The 15,226-nt window shown below is 34.6% G+C and overlaps 2 protein-coding genes across 6 annotated transcripts; both read left to right on the top strand.

Moving 5' to 3' along the window:
• Positions 1-697: 697 nt before the first annotated feature.
• Positions 698-5,896, top strand: LOC105762699 (glutamate receptor 3.2). 5 transcript variants are annotated; one of them, XM_012580540.2, is made up of 8 exons: positions 1,052-1,340; positions 1,439-1,730; positions 1,962-3,117; positions 3,235-3,304; positions 3,404-3,681; positions 4,430-4,461; positions 4,564-4,958; positions 5,136-5,896. In XM_012580540.2, the coding sequence occupies exons 1-8, from the start codon at positions 1,332-1,334 to the stop codon at positions 5,613-5,615; spliced, it is 2,712 nt and encodes a 903-aa protein (XP_012435994.1). In that variant the 5' UTR covers positions 1,052-1,331; the 3' UTR covers positions 5,616-5,896. The 5 variants fall into 5 exon arrangements, with proteins under 5 accessions (XP_012435990.1, XP_012435991.1, XP_012435994.1 ...); XM_012580536.2 differs by lacking the exon at positions 1,052-1,340 and adding an exon at positions 698-965 and having other exon boundaries at positions 1,962-3,304; XM_012580537.2 differs by lacking the exon at positions 1,052-1,340 and adding an exon at positions 698-1,039 and having other exon boundaries at positions 1,962-3,304.
• Positions 5,897-10,074: 4,178 nt separating this feature from the next.
• LOC105762703 (mitochondrial phosphate carrier protein 1, mitochondrial) lies at positions 10,075-13,391 on the top strand. Its single transcript, XM_012580547.1, has 6 exons — positions 10,075-10,506; positions 11,017-11,366; positions 11,444-11,487; positions 12,130-12,344; positions 12,434-12,558; positions 12,994-13,391. Exons 1-6 carry the CDS (start codon positions 10,369-10,371, stop codon positions 13,046-13,048), a joined length of 927 nt encoding a protein of 308 aa, XP_012436001.1. The 5' UTR covers positions 10,075-10,368; the 3' UTR covers positions 13,049-13,391.
• Positions 13,392-15,226: the final 1,835 nt, after the last annotated feature.

Raw genomic sequence — 15,226 nt, 5'->3', positions numbered from 1 at the left:
AAATCTCAATCCAAAAAAGTGCTCAATTTCTTTAACCAGTGTGGGGGCAGAACTCTTCCCTAAAACCACCACCAGTTGACTAATTTCCTTCCATTTTCAATTAGCTAAAGTCGCATGGCAAAGAGGACCTACCATTATACCATAAGAATTTTATGCTCTAATAAAATACTGACAAAATTGGGAAATCATAAGGCCAAATGTCACTTGTACTGCTTCCTAAAATTCTAAGCATTCTTCTTGCCCCTTTCAACTTAGAAAAATACCTTTTTGAAACCTCTTTCTACACTTCTATCATTACTTTGATTTTAATCAATGAATCATAATTAAGACTTAAAAACCTTAGAAATCCCATTAACCCCATTTTGGTTTAAGCTTAGAAAATCCATACGAGTGGCTTCCTGTCACTTTCACAATTTTATGGCCACTGCCGTTGTTTTCAATCCCCAGGGGGTCACTAACTATAGATCTTTGATGGTTTATATTCTTTGCTTAAAGGTGTTTCTCCACGATAAAAACTCTACTTTGTAATATTAGTTAATTATTTGTTGTCTTCATTTGGACAGTCCCTTCACGTACTAACACGCGACAGCTAACGGAGAAAGAGAGACACACTCGGTGAGTCAACTCCACTCTCGGAACCCAGCATAAAAGCCAACTTTTTCCTTTTCTCTATCTTTAAGTATTATCTTTAAGTATTGGTGTTCATATAAAATAATGGGTTATTTTTCTTTTCAGTGACAAGCACCTTACCCCCCAGAGCGTTTTTTTTTTACTTTGTGGACAATAACGATTCTCTGTCCCATTTTGCTGTTCCACTTACTGTTTCCATTGGCATGTCTATTATGAGCTCTGTGTATATTAAGGGTTCTTGCTTATCCATTTAGGAAGACTGGTGGTAGTCTGTTTACAGCCTCTTCTTCTGAATTCGACCTCCATATGTCTTTGCTTCGAGCTTGTGGTAACTGGTGGGTATTGGTTCCCTCGTGAATTTCCAGAAACCTCCTGAACTTTTACTTTTGCCGCTTTGGTTGCTGCTAATGTGGGTATTTATTGCTTTATTCAGTTTGCTGTCGCTAAAGTACGAAGTTTCATGCTTTCTTGTTGTGCTTGTTGCTTTTTATAGTCTTTAGTTCTCCATGCCAGAACTTCAAATGGGTTTGGCTTGTTCTTTTTTGACACTTTCTTTCATAAACTAACATCTTTAAATTGAATTTTGGTTTCTTAGCCCGTTGGGGTTGGTTCTTTTTCTTCTTCTTCTTGTCGTTACTTGCCTTGGAACTGAATGATTCTCTTTACTCCCTGTGGATAGTAATTTTCTGGTGAACTTTTGGATGATCATTGTTAGTCCGTTAATCATATTCTAGTATTGGTTCAATTTGACTGTCAATTAGTAGGCAAATTTGAGTATTTCATTGATTCATTTTGTATTTGATGCTAGAAAATATATGGTGAGTGGTTAGTCTTGTCATTCATTGCCACCATGAACCTGGTTCTGCTGCTGTCAACTTTCAGTCTCTTTATTGGAGTGCTTTCAGAAGAGGGTTTGAATCCTGCTGTTGTGAATGTTGGAGCTATATTCTCATTCAACACCATTAATGGGAAAGTTGCAAAGGTTGCAATGAAGGCTGCCGAGGATGATATTAACTCCGATCCAAGTGTTCTTGGTGGAAGGAAATTGTCTATACAAGTACATGATTCTAACTTCAGCTCATTTCTAGGCATTCTTGGAGGTATACTAACTGTCAAGTCTCTTTATTCTCCTCTTATCTTTTAATTCTGTGTTTTTTCTTTTTTTTTGTTTAATTTCGTTCAAATCCCATTGACCTCTATGTTATACTGTGAATTAGGATAAATGGAATTACTTGTGATGAATCATTACGGATATTATACCTCATTCTTGCAGGAGTATATTCATGGGGAAATAATGATACTCATTACTTGAGTTTCTTTGCTATTCACAGCACTGCAGTTTATGGAGACAGATACCGTAGCAATAATTGGTCCACAAAGTTCGGAGATGGCCCATGTTCTATCAAATCTTGCAAATGAACTCCAGGTTCCGCTATTGTCATTCACGGCTTTAGATCCCAGCCTGAGCCCTCTCCAGTACCCTTTTTTTGTTCAAACAGCACCTAATGATGAATTCCAGATGACTGCCATTGCTGAGATGGTTAGCTATTTCAGTTGGAGTGAAGTGATTGCTATTTTCAGTGATGATGATCAGAGCAGAAACGGTATAATCACATTAGGCGATAAACTTGCTGATAGACGTTGCAGAATTTCTTATAAAGCTGCGCTTCCTCCGGACCCATCGGCCAAAAGAGGTGACGTTTTGAGAGAATTAAATAAGATTCAAATGATGGAATCTCGAATTATTGTTCTGCACTCTTTCTCAAGGACAGGTCTCTTGGTCTTTGAAGTGGCCAAGAGCCTTGGAATGATGGGAAAAGGATATGTTTGGATAGCTTCTACTTCGCTGTCCACTGTTCTAGATTCCTTTTCCCCACTTAAACCGGAGATAGCAAACTCAATCCAGGGAGCACTTACACTTCGCCCTCATACACCTGATTCGAAAAGGAAAAGAGATTTTATGTCACGTTGGAACCAGCTGAGTAACGGTTCTATTGGGTTTAACCCTTATGGTCTATATGCCTATGACACTGTTTGGATGATTGCTCGTGCAGTAAGGTTGTTACTCGATCAGGGGGGCAAAATTTCATTTTCCAACGATACAAGATTAGATGGTATTAGTGGGAGCACTCTAAATCTTTCTGCATTGAATGCATTTGATGGAGGGAAGCAGTTGCTTTCGAAGATATTGGAGACAAATATGACTGGTCTGACGGGCCATGTCCAGTTTAATCAAGACAGATCCCTGATAAATCCTTCTTATGACATTATTAATGCGGTTGGAAATGGGCAACGACTGGTTGGATACTGGTCTAACCACACTGGTTTGTCCATTGTGCCACCAGAGACACTTTATTCGGAAAAGCCTAATCGGTCAAGTTCAAACCAACATTTAGACAAGGTGGTATGGCCTGGAGGAGAAACAGCAAGACCTCGAGGGTGGGTTTTTCCTAACAATGGAAGAGAATTAAAAATTGGAATTCCAAGGCGAGTTAGTTACCGAGACTTTGTCTTGTTAGTCAATGGCACGGATAAGGTGCAAGGATATTGCATAGACGTTTTCCTTGCTGCAATTAAATTGCTGCCATATGCTTTTCCATACAGGTTTATCCCATTTGGAGATGGCCATAAGAACCCAAGCTATTATGAGCTTGTCAATAAAATTAAGTCCGGAGTAAGTAGACTATAATGAAACCTGCATCTGTTTTCTTAAAAGATAAAATGATTGATTAACTATTTTTTTTCTATCAGTTCTGATATTGTGTTTCTGTAGGTCTTTGATGGCGTGGTGGGTGATATTGCCATTGTGACAAACCGAACAAGAATAGTTGATTTCACTCTGCCATATATAGAATCAGGGCTGGTTGTGGTAGCTCCAGTGAAAAAGATAAGTTCGAGTGCTTGGTCCTTCGCACGGCCATTTACTCCATTGATGTGGGCAGTCACAGCTGCATTTTTCCTCATTGTGGGATCAGTTGTGTGGATCCTTGAGCATAGAAGAAATGATGAATTCCGGGGCTCTCCAAAGCAGCAATTTGTCACAATTTTGTGGTGAGTACATAAACATATGAGATTCATCTTTGTATGGATATATTAGTATATGGCATTCATAAATGAAAAGAAAACACAAAATTTAACATCTGTTGAATGTCGTAATCACCACTCCCTCCCCCTCTTTTCTGAAAGGATTATAAAACCTGGAATCTAACTGCAGATGAGTGATTCAAGTTCACGACTGAGGTCATTCTAAATGTTAAAAGAAAATCAAGCATGATTTGAGCGGTTGCAAATAAGTTCTTACGACATTGTCGTCTCTAAAAGATGCATACCGATGTAACCGCTCTGCTCCTCCCTTCTGATTACAACCTCCTGCACCCCTTTACTTGCATGGCTATCCTGTGTCGAAGAAGCTCTCCCAGGAGAGCTTCCTTATCTTTTTAGTGTTTTCTTTTGCTGGAGTGATGAAAACATGTAATACCACAAAATTATAGGAGAAAACATGCCTGATTCTCTCACACTCACCTTTACCCTCTTAGCCTGTCAATGTATTATTTCGTCTATTTGTTGTGAATGTTCCCATTACCTGTGAAATTATGGATGTTCTTTTTTCTATACTGAACGTGCAGCACATGTACAATATATCTATGCTTTCATCTTTATTGTGAGAAATAATAGGTGCAAATTCAATAGATAGACAATTAAATGCAAAACATGCTTTCTGTATCTTTCCATTTGACCGATAACCAATTCATTGCCCTTCAGACCCCTTACCTGCCATGCTCTATTTTTCCCCTTGCAGGTTCAGCTTCTCTACAATGTTTTTTTCCCATAGTAAGTTCTTTCCATTTTGGCAATGTCAGTTGCTTTTACCAAATAGTTTAGTACTCAGAATCACCCATCATACCAACTCCGGATATTTTGAACTTTTTTCAGGAGAAAACACAGTGAGCTCACTTGGACGCCTAGTACTGATTATCTGGCTTTTTGTGGTTTTGATCATCAACTCAAGCTATACTGCAAGCCTGACATCATTCCTCACAGTGCAACAGTTATCATCACCCATCAAAGGGATTGATACCTTAATTGGTAGCAATGAACGAATAGGCTTCCAGGTAGGATCTTTTACTGAAGGCTATCTGATGGAGGAACTCAATATTCCAAAATCTAGACTCGTTCCACTTGGATCACCAGAAGAGTATGCCCTTGCCCTTGAGAGGAGAAATGTAGCTGCAGTAATCGATGAGCGACCATATGTGGACCTCTTCCTCTCAGAACACTGCGAATTCTCTGTTAGAGGCCAGGAGTTTACGAAAAGCGGATGGGGATTTGTGAGTTATCTCATATCTATATTTTTAACATTGAGTTGAAAGTAATTTTCAACAATGTGCACACTAAATGTAGAATTATGCCATGATAGAACATTTAATGTAAAAAGTTTGTTCAAGTCCCTTTCTTGATTCTATTACATGCAGAAAATGATCTCCAATGGTTTTTATGATTTGTAGGCATTTCCTAGAGACTCGCCATTGGCCATTGACATGTCTACTGCCATTCTTTCTCTATCTGAGAATGGTGAGCTTCAGAAGATTCACGACAGATGGCTGTCAAAAAGTGCTTGTAGTTCCGAGAATAGTGAGGATGATATTGAACAGCTCGACTTAAAAAGCTTCTGGGGGCTATTTGTTATATGTGGAATTGCATGTATGCTTGCTCTCCTTGTGTACTTCTGGCTGATGTTCCGCAAGTTCAGCCGGCTGCCTCCCGAGGAACTTGATACCACCAGTCCTAGTACCTCCCGTTCCACTCGTCTTCAAACATTTTTGTCATTTGTTGATGAGAAGGTAGAGAAACCAAAAAGCAGCTCAAAAAGAAAACGCGAGAGTATGTCTCGAATTGGATATCATATAAATGATGAATCGCCACATAGATCTGGGAGTATGGAGAGGAATATGTCCCAGAATGGTGATAGTTGGCTTACTCAATAATTTGGTCAGTTCTAGCTGTATACTTCTCTCACATTTCATTTCATCCTCAGGTTGAAAAAGAATTGGCTTTTGGGTCGATTCTTCCCCCCCCCCCCCTTCCCCCTCTCTCCCTTTTCTCTGCTCTACCAGTTCTCCTGTATTTTCTGCTGAATCCAATCGTCTATACAAAGGCATTAGCTTAAAAATGTAGCATATGTGAGTATTATTCTTAAGAAACAGTGCAAAAGCCATGTTTCTAAACTACAGCATATAGAATAGATTACTGCACTTCTTTCTTCAAATCTTACCGAATGCAAATCACTATCCCCCCTTCCCTTTTGTGTTGAGATTCGAGGTTCCTGACAGCCACCATTTCGACAATCTACTAATGTCAGAATCCAACGGTTTATGGAGCTAGTGAAGCAAGGGTCGTTGCCCTGGAAATCATCTTATCAGAGACGTTACATTTAGTCCCATCCCATAAATAAGCTTTGATAGGTATTTGGCGTAGCAGATGAAGTTTTGCCACGATGGTTTTTCGTTTCTAAGCAGCAGCTATGCCTGTGAGACAGATATCCTCTCTATTGAGAACACTGGAAGCCTCTCCATATCCTTTATTTCAGGCCATCAAAACTCTAGTTAGAAATAGATTTCAAGTCAGGCCTGCTCTGCCCCCAGAAGAATCAATATCCTTCCTACATTTAGGTGATCCAATATTAGATACAAAACAAACTACTCTAGCAAAGGAACATATGATAAACAGGTGATCCAGGGTCTAATATTCATTTCAACACAGGGAAACAACTCATATCACTTGTTAAGATACTTTAGCCAAATTCTTACTTGCAAAGGACACAATTTGCGCTTAGCTTCCAAAGGAACATTACAAATTTAAAGGCAACTTACTGTTAGTACAAAATTTCGGTGAGGAAAATCTTAAACACACGAATGGAACACGAACAACTCGAACAGAAAACGAAGAAATAAGAACAAGGCTCCAAGGCGTGTATCAAGCCACTATCTTAATAATACAATGAAGCCAATGACTATTTGTGGTTGTACTGACGAAAATAATAATGTATAACAAGAAAATCAATTTTTATAAAGAAATTCTACAATGATTTTTTTATAGAACAATCTAATAATATTAGAAGATGGAACAAAGATAGAATTTTAGAACTTGTTGATATAATTTCTAAATGAAATCTCATTTTCATGTCTCTTCATCTAAATAATAATATTATAACTATTTAAATAATATTGTTTGAATAGTTATAAATTTTTGTAAAAAATCAAGTGGTATAATTCTTCACCAATAACCAAAATATTTAAAAATACCATTCTACACCTTCACAAGTTCAAGAAGCCTAGAAGATCTCTGCAAAAATTGAAGAACTTGAAGAAATTCTAATGAACTGCATACTCATTTTGAAGAAAGCCAACACGACCTTTGAAGCAATTCACATTCATCCAATATCAAGTCAGACGACCCTTGAACCAAAGCTCAACTAAAGAAAAGAATCAAAGGAGGATTTCTTTGTATTTAAGAATTTTTTAGAGATTGTAACTTTCTTTTTAAAATTATTAATAAAATTTGACTCCAAATTTTTAAATCAATTTTTGATTCGAAATTTATGTGTATAAATACAAATACCAAATTGTAGTATTACAAAGTCATTGAAAATGCTTGACATTTAATTGCATCTCAAGCTCCCAAAAATTCATATGATTATTACAGTGCCACAAATTATCTTTGAGGTCCCCTTAGTCATTTTATAAATCTCCTTCGTAGAGTTGGTAGACGGGTGGATTCAGATTGGGTTTGCTTCAGACTTAGATTATATAATGTTATATCATATCATGTAGTATATACTATGTTAATAGTTTATGTATATGCATCAATGATTAAACATTGTAATATAATGTAATACTATATATCTTTTATTATATTCTATAATATGATAGTAGTACATTATATATTAATTATTATAATATATTATTGTTTATTATTATCTTGGTTGAAATACGCTTTAAGACTTTATACTTTTCGTACATTTAAAAGCAGCCCTCCTATTATATTACATAATGTTATATCATATAGTATATACTATATTTATAGTTTTATATATGCATCAATGGTTAAACATTATGTTATCATGTAATACTATATCTTTTATTATAATATATATTATAATAATAATTATTATATATAATAATAATACATTCTATTTTACTTATTATATATTATTATTTTTGTTGAAACATGTTTTAAGTCTCTATACATTTCGTATATTTGAAAGTTAGCCCTCTTACTATATTATATAATGTTATATCATATCGTATAATATATTAATAATTTATATATATGCATCGACAATTAAGCATCATAATATCATGTAAAACTATATCTTTTTATTATAATCTATATTATAATAATTATATATGTATTAATATTTTTAGTAATAGTTATATATTATAATATTATTTTATGTATTAATAATATACTAATTTAGTGTATCGGTTTAAGGTCGTTAGGTAATTGGTTTAGGTTTTGATAATAATTATATAATATATTATATTATCATTAAATTTTAATTTCATAGATTTTAATAATTATTATATATTTATCAAAATATTTTATATTAAATTAATATTTTTAAAATTTATATCACTTTATAATTTAACAAAAAATTATTATTAATTACTTTTCCTATTAATAAAATTTTAATATAAATATGCTATGCTTATGAATAAATTTTTAAAAAATAAAGAATTTTTATTTATTTATATTATTATTAATATCATAAAAGTATATTAATTATTAATGTCTATTATGATTGTTTAGTTATAAATTCAAGGTTTTAGTCGGATTTATTTCAAGCTTGGGCCAGATCGATCTCAGGCTCGAGTTTGTTATGGGCTCAGGTTTTCTCAGGCTCAGGTTTTGTCGGGCTCAAATTTTCTCGGGCTTGGATCTTTTATGAGTTCGGGCTTTTTTGGACTCGGATCACTATGAGCTCAGATCAACACAGGTAGGCTTTTAGGCTCGGGCCTATTTTGTTAACTCTACTCCTTAAGCAGCTTAAATGTCGAAGACATGTAATAAGCCACTACCTTCGACGCTAGAGACTCATTGGAACAATGCAAAGGGAATTTGATAGGCATTGCATTGCGAAACTCTTGCATTTTTTTTCTTAGTGCTTGCATCTAGTCTTCAAACAAATTTTCCTATCTTTACGGATTATGTTACTATGGTTGATACGAGGGATTTGTTAGATTTACACTAGGCTATTGATTACGGCGTCTATTGAGAAAAGACTAAGTTGTCTCTTCCTATTGGACATCGAGTAGAGGTTTCTACTATTGAGGGTCTCTACTCGCTCTCAACTCTTCTATGATTTTTTATTTCTCTATTTAATTTCTTATTGGCGCTCTTTCTACTGTAAGTATAATCTTTGTTCTGTAGAAAGTTGTTCTTCCAACATTCTCGTTCTCTCTTGCATATTAGTGAATTGTTGCGAGCTACAATAAGGGTTTTGGGAAGTTCACCTCGGAGAGCACTGGTATTACCTTGGTACATTAAAGGTTGAGTTTGATGGCACTGACCATAATATCTTGGAGAAGGATATTTGGGATAATCCCTATAATAAGGACAGTGAAGGCTATACACACCGTAAGGGTTATAATGACGACTCAGTTGCGATTGCGGTTGAGTATATTGCTGTCTGACATTGCTTTGAGGTTTGTTTTGGGTTGTCTATGACTAGGTTTGAGTTTGTTGTTGATCTTGCTCTTTTTTTTTCTACATTTGTGGGTACACCAATGGTGGAATGAGCTATGTTTGGTCTATGCTCACCGTGCCAATTGTTAATACAGGAAAGTGGCGTAAAGGAGGATGTGATGGAGATAAAAAACGATTCACCCTATTTGGGTGAAGAGCCTAACTATGTAGGTGGTAGAGATGGTAAAGGTAGTAAACGAGAGGGATGAAGGGAAAGAAAGAGTTATAGAGAGGATGAAGTGTTAAGTGAGTGAAGACTAAGGCATGAGTAAACGTGGCTTCTCTTTGAGGTGAAAAAGGCCTTATATAGATTGATTTTGCGGGACACGTGATTACCTCTAATTAGCTGGTTGGTCACTTCCAAGATCCTTATTAAGAGGGCATAATGTTTTATAAGAGGTTGTCTAGCATCAGAACTACTATACGTGACAAAATATATTTAATTTTTGAACAATATTTTATATAATTTGATTTTATTAATCTTAGAGTAAGAAGTTGAATTAAGTCCCACATTTGAGTTGATGAACAAAGAAGTAAATAAAAGTAGTATTTTCAGTGGTGAAGGGCCCACATATTTAGAGAGTTGAAATAGTAAGGGTAAGGTGGTCAAATGAGGTAGAAGAGATTCGATTAGGGCTTCGCGGGCTTTCCTAATTAATTTCAAGATTCACTTTTAGGTAAAGCAGAAGGAAAGCGTCGCAGCTGAATTAGATTTTGGACCCTGTATTTTGGAACCGTAAACGTGGAAGCATTCCAAACAATAAAAGCTGAAACATGGAAAAACCACCAAGTTTTTAGTCGTCAATGGCCCGCCTGCTTAATATTCTTTCACACCTCACTAACGTGCTCTTAACGCACTCCTTAATTCCCTGAATGCCATTGCCTGCCCCCATTTTCCTTTTACACAGCTGATCACAGAAATGTGGGTTTTTTGTTCCTCCTGAATAACACAGATGCGCATTGAGAGTTACGTTTGAAAGAGAGTAAAACAAAATGAAAAGGGCGGAGAGGAGTTTCCGTGAGGAGTTTTCACCTGGGTATTATGGGATTTGTACTGTTGGAGGAATGCTGAGTGCTGGGACTACTCATCTTGCTGTTACACCTCTTGATGTCTTGAAAGTAAATATGCAGGTGGGTTCGTTTTGGTTTTATTTTTGGTTTCAAACTGTTGAATATTATGATCTTAATTGTTTTCTCTAAGAATGTCTTTGAGGTTTTAAGTTAAGCTGCCTTGTTTTTAACCTTATGCTTATGCTTATATCTGTATGTGTATCACCCACGGTCCATATGCTTCTTGTGGACTTATGGCTGCTACCTCGTCTTGCTATATTATTGATTGGTTAGTGGAGAACATCAGCTTTTAAGAAGGGGAAATCTTGGAATGTCCATCAAGGAAAGAGTTGCGTAGCAACCGGCAAGTTTGCTTGCCATGGTAGAACCATTTCATATAGCAGTAGAGAAATAAAATTCTTATATGTATGTTTGACCTTTATGCCAGTTTGATTAGCATCAAATATAGAGACAGCAAGTGCGTTTTAACTGTTGTATGTAGTTTCATTGTACTTCTTGGTCTCCTCAGCTTCCCACCATCTTTTATTCTTTTAAGGTTGCTTATGTAATTATTTTATTTGTTTTTTTCAGGTGAATCCAATCAAGTATAGCAGCATATCATCAGGATTCTCTGCCCTTTGGAGAGAGCAGGGGCCATCTTCTCTTTGGAGAGGTTGGTCTGGCAAGTTATTTGGATATGGTGTTCAAGGGGGCTGCAGATTTGGTCTTTATGAATACTTTAAGGAGCTTTATTCCAATGTTTTGGCTGATCAGGACAAGACTTTCATATTCTTTCTCAGCAGTGCATCTGCTCAAGTATTTGCTGATGTGGCTCTCTGTCCTTTCGAGGCCATTAAAGTTCGTGTTCAGACGCAGCGCACTTTCGCTAAGGGTTTGGCTGATGGATTTCCTAAACTTTATAAAACAGAAGGGCTTGCTGGGTATGTTATGCTGATGCCTGAATCTTTCTGTTTTTCCTTCATCAGTAATTTTTTTATCCATTTCAATTTGATTGCAGCTTCTACAAGGGACTTTGCCCACTTTGGGGCCGCAATCTTCCATGTAATGTTAATACTCCACTGCACTTTTAGAATTTTTAGTTGATTGTTCCTACTAGTAACAAATTTAATAGGTGTTTCCCGGTGGTTATGGCACTGGAGAGCCTTCTAGTCTATCTTGATATGCCCTCAGTTAGTTTGTAAGCTTAAGCTGACAAATTGCGAGTTGCAAATATTATGCTAACCAGTTCTTGGTTCAGTATTCTCTCACTATTAGATTAGTAATTACCAACTAAAGCACGCCTTGCCAATGTTTTCTATCTATTTGCAGCTGAGATGACAAGATACTTTGGCTAAATAGTGAAGATAATAATAGTGACATTGCATGTTTGCTGGTCACCTGTTTTATGAATACTCTTAAGTCACCTTTGTCTCTTTTATAGGAGTTTAAGAACATGGACTTTGGGCTTTACATTTCAGAATGAAGTTTGAAGCCAAGCTAGAAAACATAGATTTATAGGCAAAAAGGATATTTTCTCAGTTAACATTATTGTCAACAAGCAAGTTGCTACAAACTCATCTGAGTTTAGTGTTGACTGATTACTTGCGTACCTATATAAGTCTATTTTGGCATGTATTGGGATTGCAAATTCATAGTGCCTTTTATTTCTAACCTTGTTTCTAAATATGATGTTCTGATTGGCAGTCTCGATGATAATGTTCTCAACCTTTGAGCATTCAGTGGACTTTATCTATGGAAGTATCATTAAACAGAGAAAACAAGATTGTTCCAGGGCTCAACAACTTGGTGTCACATGCTTAGCAGGGTATGCAGCTGGAGCAGTTGGTACTGTAGTCTCTAACCCGGCTGATGTCGTTGTTTCTTCTCTTTACAACAAAAAGGCTGAAAACGTGTTGCAGGTAGTGCCCATTAGAAATGTGTTTCTTCAGCTTAATTTAAGTACAAGTTAAAATGATTAATTTGGGTTATTCAATATCATAATTTTCAGGCTGTTAGAAAGATCGGGTTTGTTAACCTTTTTACTAGAAGTCTTCCCGTACGCATCACACTTGTTGGACCTGTTATTACTCTGCAATGGTTTTTCTATGACACCATCAAAGTGCTTTGTGGACTGTAAGTGTTTTCATGATCTCCAAATTCAGAAATCATCAAAAGAAAGAGTATTAGGTTGTATTCGCTTTTAGACATAGTAAATGCTGATTTTCTGCTTCATGAAATTTATAAATTCTTATAAGAGGATTGAAGTGTTAGTGTTTCTTTTCCTTTGACAAGTTTGCAACAAGGGTCTATGTTCCTCCAACTTTTCTTTTTACTTGAAGTACCAATCTCTCACACATTTGGATACAGGCATAGAGATATGACCCTCCAAAAACTTGGAAAAAAATTAAACATGCCCATGTTGGACACATACCCCTATCCAACATTCACACCCCAGTCCGAGTAGCATAGATAAGGATGTAATGTGGTTGTAGATACCTCCTTAGCACAGAGCACTGATCACTGATCACTTTTCTTATCCTCATTGTTCTAACAATGTGAATACCTTAGGCCTACAAGCGGAGGACTCAATAGGCAACTTCAAGAAGCCAATTTATCATCTTAAGCGCTTTGGACAGTGGAGGGAAATCTATAAAGTTCCATCAGGTCAAGGTATGCAAACATCAAACGTTAACACTTGCCTACAATGTTAGCATATGATACATTAGTTAGAAGGGTATTTACATATAAATCTTCAAAAAAGTTGTACAATGTCTTAAATTGTTCTTTCAATCATTGGACCCCTCCCCCAGTTTTTAGCTCTGAGGGGGTAACATAGTTTGTTTTGTCATGATGAGTTCTACATTTGCAGTAATGGCTGAGATTAAGGATTCAAATAACAATAGACTAGTTTTATGATGTTGACAATCATGTGATCTGTTAATAGAATATTGAATTTTTAGTTTCAATGATCAAAGTTCAGTATTCTTGAGTATAAAATGAAAGTAGTCAATAATATTGCACGATCCTATGGATTTGGTTCAACGTGAAGTGCCTTTGCCAATTGGCATGCATGCCATGGTACGTAGTATTAGTAGCCTTGACTCGAGAAACTACCTACAACATAAACCAGCCTATGGAAATGGAAATTTCCCGTCATTTACACACGTAAATATATCGGATTAAGAATACTAAATGCATTATAATTGTTTATCCTGGTGTTGTAGTCAATTTTTAGTTGGTGTCGAGTGAACTTGTGACACCAACTCAATCAACAACATTTTTAATATATATACAATTGATGGAGGTAATATTGTATGCATAATAAAATAAAAATGTATAAAAAAAGTCAAATAAAACTTTGGTTGAGGGGTAAATTTAAGGTTTTACTAATATAATTAGTGTGGCTTCAAATCTTACCATATTCATATTCCTTATTTTAGTTTTTAATTAAAATAATTAAACTAACCTCAAATAATATAACTTAATTTTAATATGAAATGATATTTTAGTAATATAATAGTATAAATAAATATCAAAGTTCTTGAGTTCTAATATTTGCTAATCGTTTTTCCGCAATTACTTTAGTATTCTCGTTTTACAAAATAAATTATATTATATTATTTTGAGGGTGTTTTTATCATTTTATATAGAAAAATAAAAAATATGCACACATAATAAGATTTAAACTCACATTACTTTTGATTTTCGCATTTATACTTTATTATTTAACTAAAGTCATATTTATTATCCATACTATTAATAAAATCAATAATTGAGTTGGTAGACTCAGGAAAATTACGGAAATATTCTTCGATGGTATTTTAGTTTTCTTTTATTTTAATAAAATTAATAAAATATACGTATAATAGAATTTGAACTCACACTAATTAAATGTAAAACTATAAATTTATCACTCAACCAAAACTTTATTTTTATATATTATAAAATTTTATATTTTAATATACATAATTTATTATCTCGTATATATATATATATATATATATATATATATATATATATATATATATTAATGCTTTGATGTTACTTCAATTGTACTTTTCTTCTACAAATGAACGCACAAGTAAACTTGTTAAGTAAGTTTGCTTAAACTTAAATATAATAAGGGTAAACTGTTAAAATAGTCACTTTTATTTACCTTATATTACATTTTAGTCACTTATGTTTGAAATGTTACGTTTTAGTCATTGAGTCGTTAATTATCGTTAACGGTATAATAGTAAGTTAAACAATAAATTTAGGTTAATTTATACAATCAATCCTCATATTTTTTTTCGTTTTGAGCAATTTAAATTTTTCTCATATGTTTTTTTGTTAACTTTCCTTTTTTTCTCTATTTTCCATTTTTTATGCTTCTCCTCTGTTTTCCTTCCTTCTCAATTTCTTTTAACGTAGTTTTTCTATGTTTTCCATTTATTAAAATTAGTCCATATATTTTTATTTTTTAAATAATTTAATTCTTTTCGAGTGAGGTAAGCTTATACTTATAAAGAGATGAAATTGCACCATTTATTTTAAAAGAGACAAAATTACATCTGACTTTATAATATAAAGATTTCTCAAGTATTTATCTCAATAAATAAAAAAAAACATCCTTTCTAGGAAAGAGACAAATCCAATTTCATTTTCATTAAAAGGGAAATAAAATCGAGAGATATTGGAACTAAAATAGATGTTCCCAATTTTTTTCATTAACGTGTACATTTAGGAAATTTACCAAAAGACGAGAGTATTAGGCTTGCTAGCTACGTTTGCTTAAACTTAAGGGTATTTGACTTATATT

Source organism: Gossypium raimondii, chromosome 12, assembly GCF_025698545.1.
Source record: "Gossypium raimondii isolate GPD5lz chromosome 12, ASM2569854v1, whole genome shotgun sequence".
Taxonomy (NCBI): domain Eukaryota; kingdom Viridiplantae; phylum Streptophyta; class Magnoliopsida; order Malvales; family Malvaceae; genus Gossypium; species Gossypium raimondii.
This window is presented reverse-complemented; position numbering and strand designations above follow the sequence as displayed.

Excerpts from the sequence above, each read along its gene's own strand:
- LOC105762699 (XM_012580535.2), top strand. Across the intron at positions 3,682-4,429 it reads CAATTTGTCACAATTTTGTG|GTTCAGCTTCTCTACAATGT; the intron begins GTGAGTACATAA and ends TTCCCCTTGCAG. Across the intron at positions 4,462-4,563 it reads TACAATGTTTTTTTCCCATA|GAGAAAACACAGTGAGCTCA; the intron begins GTAAGTTCTTTC and ends AACTTTTTTCAG.
- LOC105762703 (XM_012580547.1), top strand. The coding sequence starts at position 10,369 with ATGAAAAGGGCGGAGAGGAGTTTCCGTGAGGAGTTTTCACCTGGGTAT. Across the intron at positions 11,367-11,443 it reads AAAACAGAAGGGCTTGCTGG|CTTCTACAAGGGACTTTGCC; the intron begins GTATGTTATGCT and ends ATTTGATTGCAG. Across the intron at positions 11,488-12,129 it reads TTGGGGCCGCAATCTTCCAT|TCTCGATGATAATGTTCTCA; the intron begins GTAATGTTAATA and ends TCTGATTGGCAG.